This window comes from Agrilus planipennis, unplaced genomic scaffold, assembly GCF_000699045.2.
Source record: "Agrilus planipennis isolate EAB-ADULT unplaced genomic scaffold, Apla_2.0 scaffold26, whole genome shotgun sequence".
NCBI lineage: Eukaryota > Metazoa > Arthropoda > Insecta > Coleoptera > Buprestidae > Agrilus > Agrilus planipennis.
The window spans coordinates 1,022,941-1,044,700 of NW_020439469.1; the positions used below are offsets into that span (position 1 = coordinate 1,022,941).

The window sequence follows — 21,760 nt, forward strand, 5'->3', positions numbered from 1 at the left end:
TGACGAGTCATGGATCTTTGAGTATGATCCCGAGACAAAGAGGCAATCTTCCGAGTGGCACACGCCGGCGTCTCCTCGCCCAAAAAAGGGAAGAATGAGCAAATCCAAAGTGAAAACGATGCTCATTGTTTTTTTTGACATGAAAGGCATCGTCCACCATGAATTTGTTCCTCCTGGACAAACCGTCAACGCCAAGTTTTACGTGGAAGTGCTCAAGAGACTCAAACGAAGGGTCAGTCGGGTCCGACAAGACATTACACCACGACAACGCCCTGGCTCACACCGCCTTTCTTGTGGACAGCTACCTGACCAAGGCCGGCATCCTAACGCTTCCGCAGCCGCCCTACAGCCCAGATGTGACCCCCCTGGACTTTTTTTTGTTTGCTCGCCTGAAAAGGCCGATGAAAGGCAATCATTTTGAGACGATAGAGGGGATCCAAGCAGCATGCACCGGGGCTGTTAAGGCTATTCCGGAGAATGCCTTCCGTGACGCCTTCAATGCTTGGAAATCGCGCTGGCAGCGCTGCATCGACGCAGAAGGAGCCTATTTTGAAAGTTTTTAAAGAATTGTAACGATTGGCTCAATAAATTTTTTTAAATCGACTCAGTCCTGTTACTTTCCGGACAAACCCTGTAGTTACGGCCGTTGAAATCGTTAAGATGATCCTTGTTCTCTAATATTTTCGAATTAAATAATTTTCAAGATCATATTTTATGGCGTTTTTAGCATCGACGTACGCCTCTACCTAAATTTAAACACGTAATCTCAATCTATATTGAGAGAAAAGCAATTCACCTCATGTACATATTCAGTTGATTGACTTGACAATTATTTCATGAAAATCCATAATAAATTATAGTTAAACTTGGTTATAACGTATTTGATATACTGTTAACACCGATGCTACTGTAATTACATTCTACTGTGTAGGTATTTAAACACTGATCGTTATTATAATAATTTAGTCTTACACAGTAGGTTCACCCATATAAAAGCAAAGTTTGGCGAAACAATTGCTATAGTATTATAGTTAAGTGTACTCTAAAAGTTTTCCCTATTTATTTAAACGTATTTATTTTTGATTTCTTTCAGGTGAAAATTTGGTTCCAAAACCGGCGCATGAAGTGGCGCAACTCGAAAGAGCGCGAATTGTTAGCAGCGGGCGGGTCCCGCGAGCAAGCCCTCCCCAAGAAAAACAATCCCCATCCCGATCTGAGTGATGCCTGTGACGATAAACCGAAGCTGGATCTCAGCGACGTATCTCTGGACGTCAGTCCCGTTCCTTCTCCGGTCGACCGTCAGAGCTCGCCATCCGAAAGGAAAACAAAATCAGTTAACCCGGAAACATTCAGAACTGTCAATCATAACAGTTATCATCATCAGTACGATCACATAGACTATGATAGTTCGGTTAATGACAGTGAAGAAGAAATTAATGTTACGTGATTCCATGTATAATTATCATCTCTTGCGTTGAAAAAATAATAATATACGAGGACAGATCGGGAAGTAAATACCTAAATTGGGTCCTTAGCACCTTATGCAATTGCTTGAAGACGATGCTTACATGCGATTACAATAACAAATGTCTGATACATACTTAAAACTAAGAATTGAGGGTAAATAGCATACGTTGCATTAAACTCCCAGAAAAACAGGCAAGCACAAGATGGAAAATTTCAACCTAATCTATTACCTAGTCTAATCCGATAATGCAAAATTGTACTATAAAGTTAAAATTTTCGAAAATTAAATTAACTAAAGCTAATATTACAATACATTTTTATATTAAGTAACTCTATATCGGATATCAAAACTGTTTCAATACAAAGAAGACAGAAATAATTTGAATGAGATAAGACTTACTTCAATTTGGAATTTTGTTACGGCGCATGCAGGTAAAGGGAAGGGGCACCCCTCTCATCGTTTGAAACGAGTGGTATGAAACAGTTAAAGCATCCGCACATTATTTTAAGTGAACGGTCACCAAGGCCATATTGGTGTGGTGACTTGGTAGTATTTACCTGGAAGAAATAAAAAAAAGCTTTTGGGTGTTTCATTCCAACCAGCTGGAAAGCCCTCTTCATCCTCCTTTTAGGAATCGTGGAAACGGGTAGGTGGCGGTAGGAGTAAGAAAGATGAGATGTACAAAATGAAAATGGAAGGGAAGTGGAAGCTCATCTGTGAAATATTATTACTGCCTCAGCATTTGCCTAAGTGATCTAAGGAAGTCACAGAAAAACTTGAACCAGGACAAACGGACTCGAAATCGAACCAGTATCATTCCGAATGTTAAACAATGGTCTAAACCTCTAGGCCAATGCCATGCACTCTAGCTTGGAACACGTGCTCGCTATCTATTAAAGGCGTTGTATATAATTCATGTTATAGCAACGGGCGACAAAAGAGCCCCTGACATTTTTCCAAAACATGAATTAGAAGCAAATGCTGAAATCGTAATAAGATTTGTGTTTCATTTATTCTGTCATCTTGTTAATTTAAACTAAATACGTTCGGTACATTTGGTGAGTTGTAATCATGGCCTAGTATACACTTTTTTGTCCCTGATTGCTTTTTTGCCGAAACACCAACGAACACCTCCAAATCATACCGCAAATACTGAAAAATTCAATATACCTGTTGAATGTCAACGAATATCTCAAGTATGTTAGATTGAAGGTAGCCACTGGCAACAGAACAAGAGGTGTTTAAACCATTAGTTTGTATCATGACATGAAAAAATAGGTCTTTTGGTTGGATCGATCATGGCGACCTGTTCGCGCAGTGTCTACTTGAGTCGTTAATATTCTGGAGTGTTTGCCACTATGCAGTCTATCCAAAGTGGAAGATAATTGATAAAAAATTATTTTCTGTCAAAATAATCATACGTTCGGTCAGTGTACAGTGTGTATACTGTCCCTGCATTTTATAAACAAGTCAAATAAGTACTGCAAACTGTACAATAGTTGTAAACAAACAGCGACGCAAAATGTTTCCCCTTCTAGACTGTACGATCAACGTTTTAGTTAATCGTCAAATAACTTTATTTGTTAATGAGATATTGACACTGGAAACGTCTTAGCGTCTAGTGGAATTTGATGACTAGGTAATGGAATATTTCAAGAAATAAAATCCTTTAACGCTATTTACCTTCTTCTTAGTTATTTTGATACATCTGGAAAGTTCTCCGAACCGAGGTAATTTCCGGTCAGTAATGGTTTACCATCGCATTGCCGAGGAAAATGATTGGCAACTTTGTGTCTTGACTGGGTCCTCATACCTCAGAACAAATGCATTTGACCATTGTATCGACTCTCTCCCCATCTTATCACCGTACAACTGTCTTGAAGTAGTTGCATATGGTACCATTGAGATGCGTTTTGAAATTTCATAATCCACATCGTACTAATCATTTCAGATATTTATTTACAATTGTATTCTTTTACACTCAATATGTGTACTTAATATTATTATTAGAAGAAGAAAAGGATTGTAATAAAATAAATAATGTTGTGGATATATTGAAATATACATGACGAATAAAAATATTGTAAACTTTACACCCGAAGGTTTACTTCCAAAATTGCTTTATTAGATGGTATGTATTTGATTAACGAATCATTAAAATTGTCGTAAAAGTAGAACAGTGATTTTCTTTTAATTCGTTCATTAATCATTCGATCTATTATAATACTGATAGTTCCTAGCCTACATAATTTGTAACAGAGTGATCACAATATAGTGATGCTCTAATTTCTAAGGATCTACTTGTAATTCAAATTGTTATTTGTCTTTTCTGGAATTAATTGACTATTAAGACGTCTAATCTGGTAACTAGCTAATTTGCTTTTAAATGTTTAAGTTTCTGGAATAAAAAGGCTCAGGAAATAAGTAAAAGGCATAGTTAAAAAAACATAACAAAAGATTTAAAACTGAAAATTTAATATCTATAAAACATGCACGCTATATGCACCAGAGTAATTAAGTCTAAGATATAAATTACAGTTTAATGTTTAACCAATTAGTTATTTATTAAATCAGTATCCTTTTTATTATATCTATAATTAAATACGTAAATAAATTAAACAGTCAAATAAGGACAGAACATTTCCTGACGAGTCACAAATAGTGACGAAGTAACGGGTATGTATAGCGCGACGTTCAAAGCGATAACAAAGCTAAATTGACCACCAGTTTAATAAATACATCCAAGAAGGCGTTTGATTCGGCTGAGACAATGTTAAAGATATCCCCCAAAATAGGTTGATTTCCACTAACTTTTATCGGGATTCCAAAAATGTATCCATTAATGTACACCTAATTAAGAAAACATAATGTAGTGATGACGGTATCTGACACATGCTGTTTATACCAAAACTAATTAAATGGTAAATATATAAATATTTACTCAAAACAAACATGTTAAACATATAGAAATAGACAGTAAGTGCTACCTAATTAATTAATGAGACATGAGAGATAAATATCATTTTGCTTGTCAACATTATCAGTAGATAATTTTAAACCTCTCTTAAAAACACTGAAGTTGTACGTTGCTACAAAAAATACATGTGTAAATATTTCAGCCGAAAGTAGGCTAGTTTAGAATTTAAGACAAAGATAATATTGCTAGTTGTCATTATACTCAATAATCTTGAGGTCCGAAGTCATGCGATAGTCTGAAAAATAATCATTTACGTAAATAACATGCTACCATCTCTTGAGCACAACACGAATTTCATAGCAAGAAATTAAAATCATCTGGAACTGATAAAACTATACTAGATCTTCGTATATTTATTGAATTCCTAAAGGCAAACAAAAGGGGTGAAGTACACAAAAATTATTACGAGGAAATGTGAAATTTTTCATTGTTTCGGAAAGAGTTTTAGACGAAACTGCATGCTTTCCGAAGGGAAATCAATTGGTTGTTGTACCTGGTAGGAAAGTACATGCAAAATTTGTTCCACGAAACCCAGACTCGTCGACCGGTATGTTTACCTACCTACTTCCCTTATCAACCCGTCCAACAAGTTTCACCGTTNGATCACTCTTACGGTGCACATACCTACAATTTGAAAATAAGTCTGTTTTCTCAATTTCGACTAAATCACCAATGCTTATAAAGGTACAGTTACTTATTTTATATTAACATTTTTTTTGGGTATTGTACACTTGCACTTTATAAAATAATCTGTCATCTCACCAAGAAATTAGTTGGATTTCCTAATTGTAAATGAAATTATTGTCATATGTATGTAGGCATGTTAAGTTTCAGCCCTTGAAAATTTACCCTTGAAGAGACTGATAATTTATTTTTTAGATAACACTTTAGTGCACATACGAAAAAATTGCCAACTTGGAAAAAATTTTTTTACAGGTATTTGACGTTTTTTTTAAATGTCACAAAAAAAATAAATTTCAGGTTATGTGTATGGTACAGTTAGAGAAAGTTATTCATATGTTTTTAATTCTATTCAACAATTACTTTTTTAGATTTTTTCCCAGATGTTTTAAATTATCGCGTACCCGGAAAAAATCTAAGGAAATGTATTTATTATAGATTTTTACACTTTTTGCTGTAACGCGAGAAATTCAGGTACTTTACTTCAGATATTTAGTAATACAAGATAATACATAACTAGCGTTTGTAGAATTAAGTATGTATAGGCGCGATATTAATTTTAGCTATTGTGCCTCTAATTGTGCCCATGTTTTCCAATTAACCTTCATTAATTATAAAACTGTGTACTGATAACACAGTTTAGTAGAAAGCTTAAATAATGGGAACATTTTTTATTAAAATGTAACTTTCATTAAGTTCATAAAGATACGAATAAATTGCTAACAAAATAATTTTCATGGTCAAGAAGTAAATATCCTCCAAAAAAAGCATCCGTTCCACTCTTATATTAGATTTTTACCTAGAGAAAGATGAAAGTATTTAATAATGGCGTTGTCAAGGTTTGCGTTTTTGTGACAGTCAGACGTTCTATAAAGTTCGATTATTATTTTCATATAATACACGTCAGTTTCACCTACAATGTATTTTTTTATTTCACGTATTTAGGCTTTATTTCTTACTATGCAGAAAGCTTGAAAGTAGAGTCTTGTCTTACTTTCACGTTTTCATTTTTATTTTTATCTAATCATTGTTTTCCTTTTAAAGTTGCTATGTGTACAATCCCAGAAGTAAGATTTATGATGGATTACTATTGCTTTTAAATCAAAAAACGTGTAAAATAGAAGGCATTGCTCTATTTTTATTTAAATTGCTGCTGATTTTGTTATACCTGTACATATGTCTTCACGTCTCACATGTTAAAGGGAAATTTAATGTCAGTAATTTTATAATAACATAGTTAATTGCAGACGTATTAAAAGCAGGAACAGAAGTAAAGAGGAGCAGAGCTAAGACAGGTTGCCCTGATTTGAAATTTAATCTCATAGTTATTACGCGTCTATATGTTTGTTCAGATTCAGGGTACATTTACCTGCCGTTTCCTTGAAACGTTAATTTGGAAATTTAAATATTCAAAATATTGTTGGTTTATACAAATATTATATGTAAGTGGTTTGGGTGTAATTTCAAGGTATCGACCTTTTTTAGGTAACAATATCTTCAAGTTACTTTATCTTCAAGTATTTAAATAATATTAGAAACTAGCTGGCTAGCACCTTCACCCCTTCCTCTATCAGGGTGGAGATTGTGTTATATATGGGCTGACACAACTCATATTAATAAGACAACAATTAAGAGAAGAAAAAAGACAACAATTAATACCATCACTATATTAAAATCATCAAGTTCAGGGTTATTCGTGTTCTTCATCAGTGAGGTTGTGAGGTAGATTATTTGCACTTACAATCCTTCATAAAATTTGTGTGCTCCCTCATAGGAAAAAGAAGTGGCGCGGCAGCGCAAAATAAACAAAAACAAAGGTCTACATCTAAAGACTTATATTAACCAGCTTATTCAGAAACTTTAATTTAATGTGACACCAATCTAGATTCGATATTGTGAATGCTGCGCTATGCTGAAATATTTCAACAATTTTTTTACAGNTTGTCGGGGTTATTTATATTGTATATTTTTCATTGTGTGTGTGCTTGTCGGGGTTATTTATATTGTATATTTTTCATTGTGTGTGTGCTTGTCGGGGTTATTTATATTGTATATTTTTCATTGTGTGTGTGCTTGTCGGGGTTATTTATATTGTATATTTTTCATTGTGTGTGTGCTTGTCGGGGTTATTTATATTGTATATTTTTCATTGTGTGTGTGCTTGTCGGGGTTATTTATATTGTATATTTTTCATTGTGTGTGTGCTTGTCGGGGTTATTTATATTGTATATTTTTCATTGTGTGTGTGCTTGTCGGGGTTATTTATATTGTATATTTTTCATTGTGTGTGTGCTTGTCGGGGTTATTTATATTGTATATTTTTCATTGTGTGTGTGCTTGTCGGGGTTATTTATATTGTATATTTTTCATTGTGTGTGTGCTTGTCGGGGTTATTTATATTGTATATTTTTCATTGTGTGTGTGCTTGTCGGGGTTATTTATATTGTATATTTTTCATTGTGTGTGTGCTTGTCGGGGTTATTTATATTGTATATTTTTCATTGTGTGTGTGCTTGTCGGGGTTATTTATATTGTATATTTTTCATTGTGTGTGTGCTTGTCGGGGTTATTTATATTGTATATTTTTCATTGTGTGTGTGCTTGTCGGGGTTATTTATATTGTATATTTTTCATTGTGTGTGTGCTTGTCGGGGTTATTTATATTGTATATTTTTCATTGTGTGTGTGCTTGTCGGGGTTATTTATATTGTATATTTTTCATTGTGTGTGTGCTTGTCGGGGTTATTTATATTGTATATTTTTCATTGTGTGTGTGCTTGTCGGGGTTATTTATATTGTATATTTTTCATTGTGTGTGTGCTTGTCGGGGTTATTTATATTGTATATTTTTCATTGTGTGTGTGCTTGTCGGGGTTATTTATATTGTATATTTTTCATTGTGTGTGTGCTTGTCGGGGTTATTTATATTGTATATTTTTCATTGTGTGTGTGCTTGTCGGGGTTATTTATATTGTATATTTTTCATTGTGTGTGTGCTTGTCGGGGTTATTTATATTGTATATTTTTCATTGTGTGTGTGCTTGTCGGGGTTATTTATATTGTATATTTTTCATTGTGTGTGTGCTTGTCGGGGTTATTTATATTGTATATTTTTCATTGTGTGTGTGCTTGTCGGGGTTATTTATATTGTATATTTTTCATTGTGTGTGTGCTTGTCGGGGTTATTTATATTGTATATTTTTCATTGTGTGTGTGCTTGTCGGGGTTATTTATATTGTATATTTTTCATTGTGTGTGTGCTTGTCGGGGTTATTTATATTGTATATTTTTCATTGTGTGTGTGCTTGTCGGGGTTATTTATATTGTATATTTTTCATTGTGTGTGTGCTTGTCGGGGTTATTTATATTGTATATTTTTCATTGTGTGTGTGCTTGTCGGGGTTATTTATATTGTATATTTTTCATTGTGTGTGTGCTTGTCGGGGTTATTTATATTGTATATTTTTCATTGTGTGTGTGCTTGTCGGGGTTATTTATATTGTATATTTTTCATTGTGTGTGTGCTTGTCGGGGTTATTTATATTGTATATTTTTCATTGTGTGTGTGCTTGTCGGGGTTATTTATATTGTATATTTTTCATTGTGTGTGTGCTTGTCGGGGTTATTTATATTGTATATTTTTCATTGTGTGTGTGCTTGTCGGGGTTATTTATATTGTATATTTTTCATTGTGTGTGTGCTTGTCGGGGTTATTTATATTGTATATTTTTCATTGTGTGTGTGCTTGTCGGGGTTATTTATATTGTATATTTTTCATTGTGTGTGTGCTTGTCGGGGTTATTTATATTGTATATTTTTCATTGTGTGTGTGCTTGTCGGGGTTATTTATATTGTATATTTTTCATTGTGTGTGTGCTTGTCGGGGTTATTTATATTGTATATTTTTCATTGTGTGTGTGCTTGTCGGGGTTATTTATATTGTATATTTTTCATTGTGTGTGTGCTTGTCGGGGTTATTTATATTGTATATTTTTCATTGTGTGTGTGCTTGTCGGGGTTATTTATATTGTATATTTTTCATTGTGTGTGTGCTTGTCGGGGTTATTTATATTGTATATTTTTCATTGTGTGTGTGCTTGTCGGGGTTATTTATATTGTATATTTTTCATTGTGTGTGTGCTTGTCGGGGTTATTTATATTGTATATTTTTCATTGTGTGTGTGCTTGTCGGGGTTATTTATATTGTATATTTTTCATTGTGTGTGTGCTTGTCGGGGTTATTTATATTGTATATTTTTCATTGTGTGTGTGCTTGTCGGGGTTATTTATATTGTATATTTTTCATTGTGTGTGTGCTTGTCGGGGTTATTTATATTGTATATTTTTCATTGTGTGTGTGCTTGTCGGGGTTATTTATATTGTATATTTTTCATTGTGTGTGTGCTTGTCGGGGTTATTTATATTGTATATTTTTCATTGTGTGTGTGCTTGTCGGGGTTATTTATATTGTATATTTTTCATTGTGTGTGTGCTTGTCGGGGTTATTTATATTGTATATTTTTCATTGTGTGTGTGCTTGTCGGGGTTATTTATATTGTATATTTTTCATTGTGTGTGTGCTTGTCGGGGTTATTTATATTGTATATTTTTCATTGTGTGTGTGCTTGTCGGGGTTATTTATATTGTATATTTTTCATTGTGTGTGTGCTTGTCGGGGTTATTTATATTGTATATTTTTCATTGTGTGTGTGCTTGTCGGGGTTATTTATATTGTATATTTTTCATTGTGTGTGTGCTTGTCGGGGTTATTTATATTGTATATTTTTCATTGTGTGTGTGCTTGTCGGGGTTATTTATATTGTATATTTTTCATTGTGTGTGTGCTTGTCGGGGTTATTTATATTGTATATTTTTCATTGTGTGTGTGCTTGTCGGGGTTATTTATATTGTATATTTTTCATTGTGTGTGTGCTTGTCGGGGTTATTTATATTGTATATTTTTCATTGTGTGTGTGCTTGTCGGGGTTATTTATATTGTATATTTTTCATTGTGTGTGTGCTTGTCGGGGTTATTTATATTGTATATTTTTCATTGTGTGTGTGCTTGTCGGGGTTATTTATATTGTATATTTTTCATTGTGTGTGTGCTTGTCGGGGTTATTTATATTGTATATTTTTCATTGTGTGTGTGCTTGTCGGGGTTATTTATATTGTATATTTTTCATTGTGTGTGTGCTTGTCGGGGTTATTTATATTGTATATTTTTCATTGTGTGTGTGCTTGTCGGGGTTATTTATATTGTATATTTTTCATTGTGTGTGTGCTTGTCGGGGTTATTTATATTGTATATTTTTCATTGTGTGTGTGCTTGTCGGGGTTATTTATATTGTATATTTTTCATTGTGTGTGTGCTTGTCGGGGTTATTTATATTGTATATTTTTCATTGTGTGTGTGCTTGTCGGGGTTATTTATATTGTATATTTTTCATTGTGTGTGTGCTTGTCGGGGTTATTTATATTGTATATTTTTCATTGTGTGTGTGCTTGTCGGGGTTATTTATATTGTATATTTTTCATTGTGTGTGTGCTTGTCGGGGTTATTTATATTGTATATTTTTCATTGTGTGTGTGCTTGTCGGGGTTATTTATATTGTATATTTTTCATTGTGTGTGTGCTTGTCGGGGTTATTTATATTGTATATTTTTCATTGTGTGTGTGCTTGTCGGGGTTATTTATATTGTATATTTTTCATTGTGTGTGTGCTTGTCGGGGTTATTTATATTGTATATTTTTCATTGTGTGTGTGCTTGTCGGGGTTATTTATATTGTATATTTTTCATTGTGTGTGTGCTTGTCGGGGTTATTTATATTGTATATTTTTCATTGTGTGTGTGCTTGTCGGGGTTATTTATATTGTATATTTTTCATTGTGTGTGTGCTTGTCGGGGTTATTTATATTGTATATTTTTCATTGTGTGTGTGCTTGTCGGGGTTATTTATATTGTATATTTTTCATTGTGTGTGTGCTTGTCGGGGTTATTTATATTGTATATTTTTCATTGTGTGTGTGCTTGTCGGGGTTATTTATATTGTATATTTTTCATTGTGTGTGTGCTTGTCGGGGTTATTTATATTGTATATTTTTCATTGTGTGTGTGCTTGTCGGGGTTATTTATATTGTATATTTTTCATTGTGTGTGTGCTTGTCGGGGTTATTTATATTGTATATTTTTCATTGTGTGTGTGCTTGTCGGGGTTATTTATATTGTATATTTTTCATTGTGTGTGTGCTTGTCGGGGTTATTTATATTGTATATTTTTCATTGTGTGTGTGCTTGTCGGGGTTATTTATATTGTATATTTTTCATTGTGTGTGTGCTTGTCGGGGTTATTTATATTGTATATTTTTCATTGTGTGTGTGCTTGTCGGGGTTATTTATATTGTATATTTTTCATTGTGTGTGTGCTTGTCGGGGTTATTTATATTGTATATTTTTCATTGTGTGTGTGCTTGTCGGGGTTATTTATATTGTATATTTTTCATTGTGTGTGTGCTTGTCGGGGTTATTTATATTGTATATTTTTCATTGTGTGTGTGCTTGTCGGGGTTATTTATATTGTATATTTTTCATTGTGTGTGTGCTTGTCGGGGTTATTTATATTGTATATTTTTCATTGTGTGTGTGCTTGTCGGGGTTATTTATATTGTATATTTTTCATTGTGTGTGTGCTTGTCGGGGTTATTTATATTGTATATTTTTCATTGTGTGTGTGCTTGTCGGGGTTATTTATATTGTATATTTTTCATTGTGTGTGTGCTTGTCGGGGTTATTTATATTGTATATTTTTCATTGTGTGTGTGCTTGTCGGGGTTATTTATATTGTATATTTTTCATTGTGTGTGTGCTTGTCGGGGTTATTTATATTGTATATTTTTCATTGTGTGTGTGCTTGTCGGGGTTATTTATATTGTATATTTTTCATTGTGTGTGTGCTTGTCGGGGTTATTTATATTGTATATTTTTCATTGTGTGTGTGCTTGTCGGGGTTATTTATATTGTATATTTTTCATTGTGTGTGTGCTTGTCGGGGTTATTTATATTGTATATTTTTCATTGTGTGTGTGCTTGTCGGGGTTATTTATATTGTATATTTTTCATTGTGTGTGTGCTTGTCGGGGTTATTTATATTGTATATTTTTCATTGTGTGTGTGCTTGTCGGGGTTATTTATATTGTATATTTTTCATTGTGTGTGTGCTTGTCGGGGTTATTTATATTGTATATTTTTCATTGTGTGTGTGCTTGTCGGGGTTATTTATATTGTATATTTTTCATTGTGTGTGTGCTTGTCGATTTATTTGTCATATTGTATATTTTCTATCGGGTATTTTGTGTGTGCTTGTATATCGAAGCAGTGTGTGGTGTGCGAACTTGCCTTTTTTAATTTTTATTTGTATATAGTATATAATTAGTGTCCATACCAAATAAACTTAGTGCAACGATGACGTGTCGTCTTTTGTTTTTATATCATGGTGACCTTAGATGTGACCTTAATTGTGACCTTCAAGCTTATTTGAAGATTAGGTCAATTTTTCTGTAATTACTGTTCACAAATAGTTAAGGATGTGGGATGTTGTAGTTTCTAGGAAATTCGAAGATTAGCTCAGGAAAAGAAAGGATGGAAGTGCGTGTCCAGCCAATCTTCTTAGACTGGCGGCCTGATGGTGGTGGTGGGAATAAATACATGTTTTCGATCTCGGTTGTGGAAGGAGCAAGAAATTTTTTATACTTTGAATGACGTCTCTCTGCAATAATTTTTGTCTATTCCACTCTCGTGCGCTACCCTTTTGGATTTTAAATCACCCCTTGGGGCTTTAGGTATTCAGTGATCACTATCTTGATGATGCAAGAAAAGATAGGGGTTTCAACCTATGCTGTCCTGATTCGAGTCTAAAGTCCGTCGCCTGTTTGAGCCTGGCATCGGGCAGAAAGACTTCTGAAGATATCCGCCACACGTGCTAGCGAAATGTTAATAAGTAACTCCAGCCGACGACGGTTTTTAGACCATCATCGTCATCATAAGATAATCGGTTCTAAAACTAGTTAGATCCTTTCCTAGCTTGAGCTAATCTTCACATTTCCCTAAAACCAGAAGATTCCACATCGTTAACTATTTGTGAACAATAATCTAATTTAGGTCTATATCTCTTCCTCTTAGCTGCTACTTATACATATTTCTTGTCCTTCGATGCTTGATAGGGTGTCCTACCAGCCTATATTGCCTACTCATTATTGACTTCCCTAGCGCTCTCTGTTCTCCTACTCTTTCTAATACTTCCACATTTCTGACGTTTTCTATCTACGGTGTCCTCATCATTCGCTTACAATACCACATTTCTTTTCCGCCGCGCCCACCGTCCACGTTTCGCATCCGTACAGCATCGTGCTTCAGGCATACGCCTTTACCAATCTTTTTTGAATTTATAAACGAACCGTTCGTAAACATAGAAGTGACTTCTTTTTGTTAAAGGTCTAGACGCTGTGTTATCCTCTGTTTTGTGTATCTACTATTATCTCTATCTGACTTCTAAATATCGAAAATTAGCCACTTCTTCTAATTTTCCATTAAATATCATCACATCCACATACACAACATAAAGCTTACCTCAATCTTTTCTACTCTGTTAAATGAAATCAACGCGTCAAGTCTTCTCAAAAGTACATTGAATTGTCCATAAGCATCATAAGAGAGGTCTCTAAAAATGATCCTGAAAAAATCAAACGATGAATAAGAAACTGTTTTGAATTCTTCACTATAGTAATGTTATGTATTTTAATTTACATATTTGGGCATTACATAACGACTGATTGGAAATATTATCCTTTGGGCAGGTAAATTTGGTGTTTGTACCATTTCAAAAAATAATTTTAAGAAAAATACTGACTATATAGTAATGCTAATGATTGCTACCTATAGCACACCGATCACCATCGATGCCATGAGATATGACAAAAATGTAACTAGAGTGGTATTATTGAGAGATACCGGGCGTTCCCTTGACACATCCGAAGCTTTAGTCACTTTCAGATACTCTGTAAAAATTTCAACCTGGTGCAATATAGTCCTGACCCTATAGGATGTGATCAGTAAAGATCTATTTATGTAGTGTCTTACAAAGAATGCCCTTACTAAATTTTAGTAAATCCGTGAGTTTGATCTCCCAAACGATGCAATGGGTTCACGGGAAGCATTTCTTATTACAAACACAATTTTTGTATTGGCAGAAAATATTTTAGTAGGTATGTCTAAGAAGTAGTAGAAGCAGAGCCGTCTTGGGGCATACCTTCATATGCTCCAATCCTGAGTCTAAACTTGATAAACGAATGAAATTTAACTGATTACTTATGAGTCTTAATGTTAGGTGGTGGAGTGGCACTACAGAAGTTCTGACTCGTTTAAATTTTTTTATGTTGAAGATTTTCCTGAGAAAGATTCGTCTTCCACTGCTTCTCGCCTCTACACAAAAGCCTTGTGCCAACAAAAGTCTTATGATGGTCATCCCTACTCACGGATTGCGCAGTTACAAAACATCACCCTTTCATTAATTTCTACATTTCAACCACTTAGTAGCGTTATTTAGATCTCCATAAGAGCAAAGTCAATGTTTTTGAAATGTACAATATGAATGCGGTAAGGTCTACCTCTCATGCATATGATGGTTCATGTATTTTTAAACTATCTATAACTATACAATTTCTACTTCCAATTGCGTAATAACTGCTACTTTTTATACCTGTTGTATCACTCACTTAAAGAAACAATTGTAACAATAAAAAATTTTTTTTGAAACGCCAACCTTCGACTTTTTTATCTAATTTTAGACCATAGAAGAAGTAATTCACTTATGCAACAATTAATTTGAATGTAATTTAGTGTAAATGTAATGTAAATCACTTACTCAGCTCTTTTTATCTCTATAGTTGAAGCCGACGTTATCATTTTGAAATGAACATTGTTAGCTTCAAGGCAGAGTTTTTTGATGTAGAGACTCGCTGTCGCTGATTCCTGCGTCACATCTATGTTAAAATATTGAAGTACAAAGTCGGAAAAACCACTGTAGACGACGGAATCGAATGAGAAGTCAAATCTAAAATGCATAAATAGGGGGTTACGAGCACTTTACATACTTGCTATTCATGGATTATATGTCCAAGGCCTTTTGTTTTGTTGATTCAATTACAAAAAGGGTTTAACGGTTTTTGAAATAATGCAGTATCTTTCTTTGTTATTCTAGGAAAGCGATATAAAGTACTTAAAGGCAATTTGTCTTTAATATAGTAAAAGTTTTCAATAGCGGCTAAAAATACATTTGATATTATTTTAGAAATGAGTATTGGGAGTGTCCCTGAATAGTGTTTCAATGGGATGTTTTTCGATTCCATCAAGGGGCGTCAAGGTTGGTCGATAGACTTTCTGTGTTCCCAATTTATTTTAATTTGATTTTAATATTTCTTATCAGAAAATATAAATCAGAACACTTTCTGGCTGTCAAAGCTTTTACCAAATAAGTTCACTTTAATCACAATTTCCTTATTTATTCGAAATGTGGTGTGACAGGCGAATGATGAGGATACAGTGGATTGAGAAGGTTAGAAATGAAGAGGTATTAGAAAGAATGGGAGAACGGAAGGCTCTATGGAAGTCAATAAAAAATAGGCGAGATAGGTTGGTAGGACACCTTACTAAGCATGAAGGTCTAGTCAGAGACATAATAGAGGCTGAAATAGCAGTTAAGAGGGGTAGAGGTAGACCTAGATTAGATTACTGTTCGTAAATAGTTAAAGGTGTGGGATGTTTTAGTTTTAGGAAGAGGCGAAGATTAGCTCAGGATATGAACACGCACACCGTGTCCAACCAGTCTTAGGGTTGACGACGTTATGATGATGATGACTTTGCAGAAAACTTCTCAGTGTAGGGACGTGACTTTGTAATAATTATTTACTTTAAATTGTTAATGAATAAAGTGAAATGCAAACTTATTTCATGTACTACTGGAAAAATTCTTTAATATTCTTATTAAGCATTTTACAATTTGTAGGAATCGACTCATCAAAATCAACCAAAAATTAGGCATACTAGTCAAACATTGATTAACTTTGACGCCACCTGCAGGAAAAGAGCTAGACATAGAATCGAAAATCTCCCATTAAAATACTACTCAAAAACTACTTCATTTCTGAAGTAATCTCAGATGGACTGTCTCGAAGAACAAATTTGTATTAGAGTGATTTTTCTTCTTTGACGGCCTAAAAGAATATTCACATATGAAGGAGAGACAAATTCGCTAATATTGACATATATAACCTTATAATTGATTACAATATTAAAATATGAACTACATACGTATAGCTTAATAATAAAATATTGGAATTTTAAAATTTTAAATTTTAGTTTTTGTGACTTCATCCTTACTAAAATGTGAGACTCATTAGAGGAAATATCGCCGTTCTTTTTCCTGATACAAGTTTTTGTGTCTTAATTTCTTGCACATTTTTCACTTATATTGTTTACCAATAAATATCTGTTCGTGACTGTCTCCTCCGTTTTTCTTTTCCTAAATATATTTTTCGAAGAGTAGAAATTCTACGTTATTTTAGCAAAAGGTACGTAATTAATAACTGTGAGCACCAGTATTGAAAGATCCTTTATTATTGAAATGTTCATAGGATATACTAAAAGACATAAATCGTTTCTTTTCTCATTGACTTTGGAAATTCGAAAACGATTATTAAACCTGTATGCTTGGCTCTATACGGTGTGTGAAATGGAAATTAATGATGAGCAAAATTCGTCTTCGTGTTGCAGTCTTGGTCTTGACCTTGAGAGAATCTAAGATCAAGACTCTTTATACTAGCAAGACCAGACCAAGACCGAACGAATAAGATCAAGACTAAAACCAAGAGCGAATATGCAAGACCCAGACCAAATACGAAAGACTAAACGAAACATTATTACTTCCGGTGGATTTATGAATTAAACTATTTGAAGCAACATTAATATATTCTTTTCTTGGAACAAAAAATTTTTAGTATTTGCAATTTTCAGTTTGCTTTACTAGATTATAACACTAATTATCTAAAGAAAGAAACTGTAACACTGTTTGGAAAAAGGGATATACAAGAATGTCCTCGGAATAAATGTTCTTTGCTTATATGTCTGGATAACACATGTTAAGAATACAGAAACAAAATAATTTTTTTTTCTTTACTTATTTCAAGTACTTTGTACTACTTTGTTTGCTAAAAGGTCAATTTATGCGTTGGAGGAAGGGTAGGTTTTCGAGTTCTGTCACAACTATCGACACTATTTTCTTTCAGTCTTGATATTGATCTTGGTTTGTTCAAGTCTTGGTATTGGTATTGGTCCCACGAATTGCGGGCGTGACAGAAAAGAGAAAGTCAGGAGCATTCCAGATGTGGTTTTATAGAAGAATGTCAAAAATAACATGGACAGAAAAGGTTATGAAAGAGGAGATATTGATAAAATAGAAGAAAAGAGGACATTGCGAAAGTTAATAAAAAAAGAGAGATAGGATGGTAGGGATCCTTCTGAGAGCTATAATTAGAGTCATATTAGAAGCAGACATGGGACTTAGGTCAGAATACTGTAGTTAGATATGTATGGGATGGGTACGGGATTTTCCAGTTTCTGAGAAATACGACAGAATAGAAAGATTGTCTCAGAACAGAAAGGGATTGAGGTATGTGTCTAACTGGTCTTCGGACAGTTATGAAGTTATATTCTAGCAAACTCAAAACTGGTCGTTGGTATATCGTAGGTGACCGTTTTAATGCCATAGCCGATTCGAGAAATTTCACAGTGATAATAGCAATGATAATAAATAAATAAAACGTGAATGATTGAAATTCCATACCTACGTCACTGATGAAGTATATAATGAAAGGCAAATAATTACAGAAAGGCCGTAAGTCGCTGTGGGCGAAGGTTTACTACAAAGTAACTATTGTACAGTCTATTTCAATTTGTTAGAATTGTGACCTTGAAGAAATCTGCGCGAAGATAAAAAGAATACGCACTAGGCGTGAGCAAGACAGAAATAGTTCGAACAATCTTGAACAAGCAGAGATCTCGATGGGCGGTGATCGGCTAGAACTGTACAGTACTAGACGAAAATGTTTAGCAATTTCTTAAAACAAAAATGTATACAAATTAACAATAGAAAAGAAAGCAAAAGTTCTATAAGTGTGTAGAACGTTAAGTTAATTCACTTGTTATTATTTTTGACTAAATATGCTTTTAAATAAAGCATATTCTTAAATTTTAACGAGGCAGTTTAAATAATTTTGCAAATGATACTGTACACGTTAGCACCGCAGAGAAATATGATTGAATTTGGAATTATGCTACGGCGCATCCTAATAAAGGGAAGGGGAATACCTCTAACTTCTTGAAATGAAGAGTAGTTATTAGTGAGTATATGACAACTTACTGCCTTTCTGGTAGTTATTTATTAATTTCGCTGTTAACCAATTACACTAGGCACGTCTACTAGTTTCGACAAAACGCCGAACAAGAACGTATAGTTCTATGAAACTTACAGTTTACCTGACACCATTCGTCTCGGAATTATAAAAGGATCATTGTGTGACAAAACTCGTCGGAACTCTTCCAGCGACCTGTTAAATTTTTGCTCCAGAAAATGATTTTGTGGTTGAAGTCCATTTAAAAAATGGTCCAATGGTCCTGAAAAATATTAAGACATCATTCTTACAACTTCAAATTCAGGATGTAGGTACTGTAATCACACCAAATTTTCAGTAGCTACCTTGCAGGAGTACCAGGGATATAAAGTAGAGGATGGCGTAGGGTCGAGTCACCTTCAATAAAAAGAAGTCACTTCTACGCTCGCGAACAATTAATTTAGAAATTGGGAAAAAAATTGTTAAAGGTGTATGTTTGGAACGCGGCGCTGTACGAAACATGGACGGTGGGCACGGCGGAAAAGAAAATGTTACAAGCGTTCGAAATGTGGTGTGACAGGCGAATGATGAGGATACAGTGGATAGAGAAGGTTAGAAATGAAGGTATTAGAAAGAATGGGAGAACGGAAGGCTCTATGGAAGTCAATAAAAGATAGGCGAAATAGGTTGATAGGACACCTTATCAGGCATGAAGATGTAGTCAGAGACATATTAAAGGCAGAAACAGCAGTTAAGAGGGGTAGAGGTAGACCTAGATTAGATTACTGTTCGCAAATAGTTAAGGATGTGGGATGTTCTAGTTTTAGGGAAATTCAAAGATTAGCTAAGGATAGGAAAGAGTGGAGGTGCGTATTCAACTAGTCTTAGGATTGACGACTTTATGATGATGATGACCTTGCAGTAAACTTCTCAGTGTAGGGACGTGACTTTGTTATAATTATTTAATTTAAATTGTTTGTGAATAAAGTGAAATGCGAACGTTATGCTATATCCTGGAACATTAATAAGAAGAGTAAGTTTCTTACACTGTTTTCAGAAAGGTATTTGTCGAATAGCTCAAGAAACTTCGTTCGTAGCAGGTGCTTTACGATACCAAATGACTGTGTTTTTTGAAAATATATCATAAAAATATATAAAGCTACTTAAACATTTTTATTTTCCACCATAATACTGCTTTTAACATTTAGATATAAGGGAAGTGTGTTATTTGTTAGTCATTTATTAGTTTCTTGAAAGCAATACATGATATTTAAAATAAAGTGTTCTATTTTAAAAGCTTCAAACAATCATAAATTGTTCATTTTAAACAGAACGCCCTGTATTATATACAACCGTTTATTCAATTAAAAACAAGTTATACTTACATAAATTAACACACAAACAACAAATTTCTACCCACTTTCATTGTTGTTATAATAAAACAAAAACAACTCTTTTTAATATCAACTAAAAACGTAACCACATTTTAAGACATTAAAAAAACGACATACATTCTTTGTATTATAAACTTAAATAACAGCTAAACTCAAAAATCTTCCTATCTATGTTTTATGTTTAATTGAATTTAGTAAATTATAACAATATTGGAATTAACAATTTATTATCGCTCACATTTAAAGGTCAAATGATAACAGGTACTCATATGTTAATAAGTATTATATATTTATTTGTAATTCATGGAAAAAAACATATTAAATAGTTAACGAGCAGTTTTCTGATTTGTATCAAGCCACGTAGGTACATGAAAATTTTGTGGGAACTGTAAATCCTTTTGGGCAAAACAAAATTCACTCCCGTTAATGACAATTTGTCTTAATGCAGAATAAGGCTGCAGTCTTATTCATTCGCATTGTCTAGATTAAATTACTTTCCGGAAAGGAACAAAAGGATTGCTAGTTTTAATAAAATATTTGGGGGGAAGGGGGAACTTTTACTATCTTAACGTGATATAATAATGCATATTTTTTTCTTCCTTTTTATAGATTTTCTTAACCTTGTCATACAATTACGTTAAAAGGTCAGTAAGGCTTACCTACCTAAATGTTTTTATGACTGTATTAATGCACTGAATAACTGGAGCAAAATTAACAATACGGCAGTGTACCGAAACATGGACATCATCATCATAAAGTCGTCAGTCCTAAGACTGATTGGATACGCACCTCCACCCTTCCTTATTCTGAGCTAATATTCGCATTTCCCTAAAACTAGAACAACCCATATCCTTAATTATTTGCGAACAGTAATCTAATCTAGGTCTACCTCTAATATGTCTCTAACTAGACCTTCATGCCTGAGAAGGTGTCCTACCAACTTATCTCGCCTATTTCTTATTAAATTCCTTATTCTCCTATTCTTTCTAATACCTCTTCATTTCTAACCTTCTCTATCCACGGTATCCTCATCATTCGCCTATAACACGACATTTCGAAAGCTTCTAACCTTTTCTTTTCCGCCGCGCCCCCTGTCCATGTTTCGCACCCGTACAACGCCGTGCTCCAAACATACACCTTTAACATTTTTTTTTGGAATTTCTTAATTAACCGTTCGCGAGCATAGAAGTGACTTGTTTTTATTGAAGGCGACTTTATATCCCTATTACTTCTTCCGAAACAAATCAACAAATTTTTATTTTCATTCTTGACAATGTATACACAAAGTTTATCTTAACAAACTTTTTATATTTTAATTTTTGATTTTACACTATATTCAACATAAATAATACTTCATTGGATATAATAAATATTGAACCAAAAAAATTTGTTAACGATGCGTCTACTTATACTATGTAACAAATAGTTTTCTGTTCATGCTTCTTGACTATGTAGGTCAATGTTGATGAATGTGAGACTGGCTTACCTGCTTCAATTGTGACAATTGCGGTTGTAACAACACCGATAACAATAACAACAGTCGATTTCATTTTTACCGACACTTTCGGCAATAAAAGGCTTTAGATACCCATCAAATGAAAACAATTTGTCGTTGTCCTAATATANGTGGTCACTTGAACAAAACCCGATAACCTAACCTAACCTACCCTATTGATAAAGATATTTAAATAATGTTTTATATAACTTTCTCAATATTTTTATGTATTTTTCCATTAGTTTTACCTTTGAATATTGTCTAAGAATGACTATATAAATATTTACATGCCTAGAAATG

At 33.6% G+C, this 21,760-nt stretch overlaps 2 protein-coding genes across 2 annotated transcripts in view; one reads left to right on the forward strand and one right to left on the reverse strand.

The window, feature by feature from the left end:
- The window catches only part of LOC108739930 (homeobox protein DBX1-A), a 46,069-nt gene extending 44,613 nt beyond the window's left edge, over positions 1-1,456 (forward strand). Inside the window, exon 5 of the mRNA XM_025979087.1 lies at positions 1,094-1,456. Coding sequence (XP_025834872.1) covers positions 1,094-1,447 — 354 coding nt within the window. The 3' untranslated portion in view covers positions 1,448-1,456. The remainder of the gene's footprint in view (positions 1-1,093) is intronic.
- Positions 1,457-3,987: 2,531 nt separating this feature from the next.
- LOC108740013 lies at positions 3,988-21,543 on the reverse strand. Its single transcript, XM_025979088.1, has 5 exons — positions 21,452-21,543; positions 18,710-18,854; positions 15,049-15,237; positions 13,755-13,857; positions 3,988-4,318 (listed from the first exon to the last, which is right to left on the reverse strand). The coding sequence occupies exons 1-5, from the start codon at positions 21,513-21,515 to the stop codon at positions 4,163-4,165; spliced, it is 657 nt and encodes a 218-aa protein (XP_025834873.1). The 5' UTR covers positions 21,516-21,543; the 3' UTR covers positions 3,988-4,162.
- Between the last annotated feature and the right edge of the window lie 217 nt (positions 21,544-21,760).

Coding starts and splice junctions, on each gene's coding strand:
- LOC108740013 (XM_025979088.1), bottom strand. CDS start 21,515: ATGAAATCGACTGTTGTTATTGTTATCGGTGTTGTTACAACCGCAATT. Junction 18,855..21,451: donor AATTGTCACAATTGAAGCAG/GTAAGCCAGTCT, acceptor AATATTTTTCAG/GACCATTGGACCATTTTTTA. Junction 15,238..18,709: donor CGAATGGTGTCAGGTAAACT/GTAAGTTTCATA, acceptor TATGCATTTTAG/ATTTGACTTCTCATTCGATT.